This window comes from Echinops telfairi, unplaced genomic scaffold (assembly GCF_000313985.2).
Source record: "Echinops telfairi isolate 266 unplaced genomic scaffold, ASM31398v2 ScPeMD7_21;HRSCAF=78, whole genome shotgun sequence".
Taxonomy (NCBI): Eukaryota; Metazoa; Chordata; class Mammalia; order Afrosoricida; family Tenrecidae; genus Echinops; species Echinops telfairi.
Window position 1 is genome coordinate 8,673,016 of NW_022103918.1, and position 4,050 is coordinate 8,677,065.

The 4,050-nt window shown below is 42.4% G+C and overlaps 1 protein-coding gene across 1 annotated transcript in view; it reads right to left on the reverse strand.

The window, feature by feature from the left end:
- ST8SIA1 (ST8 alpha-N-acetyl-neuraminide alpha-2,8-sialyltransferase 1) overlaps positions 1 to 4,050 on the reverse strand; it is a 165,854-nt gene that overhangs the window by 88,341 nt on the left and 73,463 nt on the right. The window contains exon 2 of the mRNA XM_004713796.2: positions 1,658 to 1,802. Coding sequence (XP_004713853.1) covers positions 1,658 to 1,802 — 145 coding nt within the window. The remainder of the gene's footprint in view (positions 1 to 1,657; positions 1,803 to 4,050) is intronic.

A 4,050-nucleotide genomic window follows, 5' to 3' on the forward strand; every position in this document is an offset into this window, starting at 1 on the left:
CATCTCTGTATTTAGAACTCTATAAATGCCCTTTGCCTCCTCGTTCTTTCCACTATTTCCTTATACTTTCCTCTCCTACAAGGATCTCTTAAGCATAGTCAGTAAAGTGGTCAGCTGCCAATCAGAAGGTCAGCAATTTGGACCCACCAGCCACTTTGTATGAAAGCGAAGTGGTTGTTTGCTTTGGGAAAGGTTTACATCCTTGAAAACCCTACTCCATCCGAAAGGGTCATTACTAGTTAGCACCAATTCCACAATAGTGGGTTTGGTTGGGGTTTGAATTCCCTGTGTGACTTATGTTTCTAACCAAAATACCTAGGGTGATTTCTGCTTCTTGCTTTAAACATGCTTACTAACTCAACTGTATTCTCCACTCCTCAGTCTGAAGACACAGTACATGAATCAGGACACCAGTATTACCTATTATTTGGATAATGATTTGTATTTTACACAGTATGCTGATATGTATTACCTCATTTAATCCTCATCACAATTCTGTGAGGTGGATAGGTCAGGGGAGAAAGGTGAGTCTCAGGAGAGTTAGGTCACTAGTCTAAGGCATTTAGTTAATAAGAGATGATGATACATCCAAACCCATGTTTTATGACTCTTAGTAAAATTTTTTGAAACTACGGAATCTCCAAGGGCAAAGCAGGAGAGAGCATATAGATGCTGTCAATGTACTAAACCTTCTATTTCCTTTTTTATGCTCAAAATATTATCATTATACTCTAACACCACTAAGTTAGACCACAATAAAGGGTGAATCATCAAATATTGGCTATTTGATAGAGTATGACTTTGGATCTGGTAGAACGTGTGCCTCCGATGTCTATGACCTCTCCTTTAAAGACTCTCTGGCTCTTCATCCAGCCATGCAAACAGTTCAATTCTACTTTCTAACTAACACTGGCTCCTACTGCTGTATAGCCATCTTGCCAAACCCCAAGTGGTTAGAAGGCTGGAGGGCCAAGACCCAGTTCTTGCTTCTCTCTTTAGTAGCAATTTCACCTACGATTGCCCCCGTTCCCTCACTAGATGCCCTGGAAGAAAGATTCATTCTTTTCCTACTTGCTGCCTAAACAGATTATGCAACATTTGATCTCAATACTCAGGACACCAAGAAAAGAAAACACGAAGTATGCAAAGCTTGATTGAAACCACTTCAAAAGTGATCCAGTTGAATTATTTCCTCCATATCCCCCACTCTGATTCACTGCAGTAGTCTAGCCATAGGGTTAATTTTCAAGAGGGGCAAGAAGCAGACTTCTGGTCATATGGCTCCCTCTCCCTGAGAGCAACCTCAATCTTAAGAAAACATTCCAAAGCAAAAATTTCTCAAGATCACTTCACAGTCAGGCTTCCAACGCTGGAATTCCACAACCCTCTGACCGTTTTTTCACTTGCTAGCATCAGTCTCACATGACTAAATGGCCAGGAAAATGAACTCCAGAGTGCCCGACTTCCATCAAAACATTGTATGATTTCTTCATTAAAAAAAAGACAGACACATACAAAGAAAAACATTTAAAATTAAAAAGGAAGAAATGAACAAAAGCAGCCCTGATTAGGAAGGCAAGCACAATCATTATTCCTTTTCTATGCAATCTTAAAAATATAAGAACTTATTTTGAACGGCAGCAAATGCGATACTAACCTGTGGGAAGAGCGAATAAGTTGAATTGTCAATGGTGAATGAGTATAAAAACTCCCCATCATACCACATGCTCTTCCCCCGGGGAGAATTCATTTTAGTCATAGCAAAGAGATGGGCGGGGTCACAGCAGTCTTCCATTTGTTTCCTAGGAGAGAAAAGAACAGCAGGGTAAGGGAGCAGTGGGCTCATTCACTTGTCATTCCCACCGAGACATGCAGCCTTTCCTCAGCGCCAGCTCACTGAAACATCATGTCTCCAACGTGGTTAGATGACTATTAGTTCACTCTTGTAGCCTTCAGGAGGCATGACTAGAATATTTCACAATAATAAAAAAAAGCTTCAGAAAGTCACATCAGCCTCAGCTGAAGCTGAATCATGATGATAATTGCATATGTCTGACGAAGTTCAACCTCCAGGTGTAGAAAAGACTTGGATAGCTAATTGGGGAGACTGCTGAGCCACTCAATTGCATCCTAAATGCATTCTTTCACCGGACTTAACATCTGGGAGGCTAATTTTTGTGAAGAGGGGCTTTATGTGAGCTGTAGGCTATAGGAAATGCACAGAGAGGTCCAAAAGAGGGAGCACTCTCAAACACTGGGTACAAGAGATGGAAACATCTGCTCTGACACTTATTTGAAACGAGGGTTGTGATTTCAGATACTAGCGAAGCAACATGCATTCCAGCTTTAGATCTGCGGACCTTCTGGCTCTCATTTGACCTGACTTATCTACCAAAAGTGTTTGCTTTGAGATCTCTCCTTACTCTCATATTTTGCCAAACACCTGTATTGCATGGGTCACCTCACCTCTGGACAGGCTCTCAGGCTCTCTGCTTGCCCCCACAAATGCAAGCCCTGCTACTGCTCTGTAGTATTTTCCACTCCACTCATTAAGAATTGGAGTCCCTGCATAACACAAAGAGTTAAATGGCTATTCATATCTTCCCAAAGGTATTAAAAAAAAATCTGGCAATCTGCTTCCAAACAGTTACAGCCTTGGGAACACTGTACAACTGTGATATGCTGCACTCATGAGGTCACTGTGTTAGTCTGGGTACTTTAGAGAAACAAATCTACAGAAACTCATATATATGAGAGAGTTTTATATAAAGGGTAAGTGCACATCAAGAAAACATCCCAACACAGTGCTGCCCAAGCCCACAAGTCCAACATTAGCCCTTATGTCCAACTCCAATCCACAAAGTCCTCCATCTCACAAAACACACACAATGACGCCGACTGCAGGAGGTAAGCTGAATCAGTGAACGTGTAAGCATCTCAGCGCCGGCAGAGGTCTCCACATGGCTGCTCCAGCACGCAGGGCTGCATCGGGGTAGGTCCATGTGACTTCTCCTCAGGAATGTCTTACAGGAAGTGAGCCTTGCCAGCTAAAGCAGGGAACTGGTTAATGCAGCTGCACCGTGGTCCGACCATCACAAAGCAAGAGACCCAAGAACTCAAAGGAAGAGGTTCACCGAGTCATTTATCTCTCCGACCTTCAATTAACCCCACATGTGCCACAGGTTGGTACAATAAACTTTAAGTATCTCAGTCGTCATAAATCAGAATCAACTCCCTAGCAAACAACAGCGACAATGAAACATCATTCAGAAGCCATTCATTCACATGAGAAAACAGAAAAAAAGATGAATAAGAAAAAGGGCTGACATAAACCACCACTGTGGACATCTCCCAGACACAAGCACTGACAGTGTCCAAGAGAGAGAGCCAGGCAGTCCGGCTTTCTTAAGCATCTTTTGATACCTATGACATCGAAGTTTGGAATTGGAAGGAGAAAGTGGAGTGGAAACAAAAGGAACCGGTTGCTACTAAGTTGACTCCAATTTCGGGTGATGCCTTGTGTGTTACCATAGAACCATGAACCATGGGGTTTTCAATGACTGTTTCTTTGGATTTCTGTCTTAATAGATTGCTGAACCTTTCTTCCAAGTCTGCTCTGAGTAGATGGGAGGTCCACCCTTTTGGTTAGTGACCAAATTTGATAACCATTTGTACTACCCAGGAACTACAAAATAAATTCCTGGGTTCAAATCCCAACTTTGCTACCTACTAAGAACTGGGAACATTACTGTCTTTCATAACTGGCCTCAGAAACAATTTTATGAAAATTCATTGAGAATGTGCAGGTAGACACATAGTAAAATGCTCAATGTTCAGTACTGTTATTATTATGCAATCAAAACCTGACTGCAGAAATTAAAAAGCCAAGTCATTGAGGATGCAGCTTAAGAGGCCTAGCTGAGCAGGGCAGGGGCCAGCCCAACCCTGATCCCTGGCCTGATGCTGTTCTTGCCGCCACCCTGTGCTTTCTCTTGTGCTCTTGGAGTACTAATTCGCTGTAGTATTAAATTAAAAGTGGGTGCGGGGGGA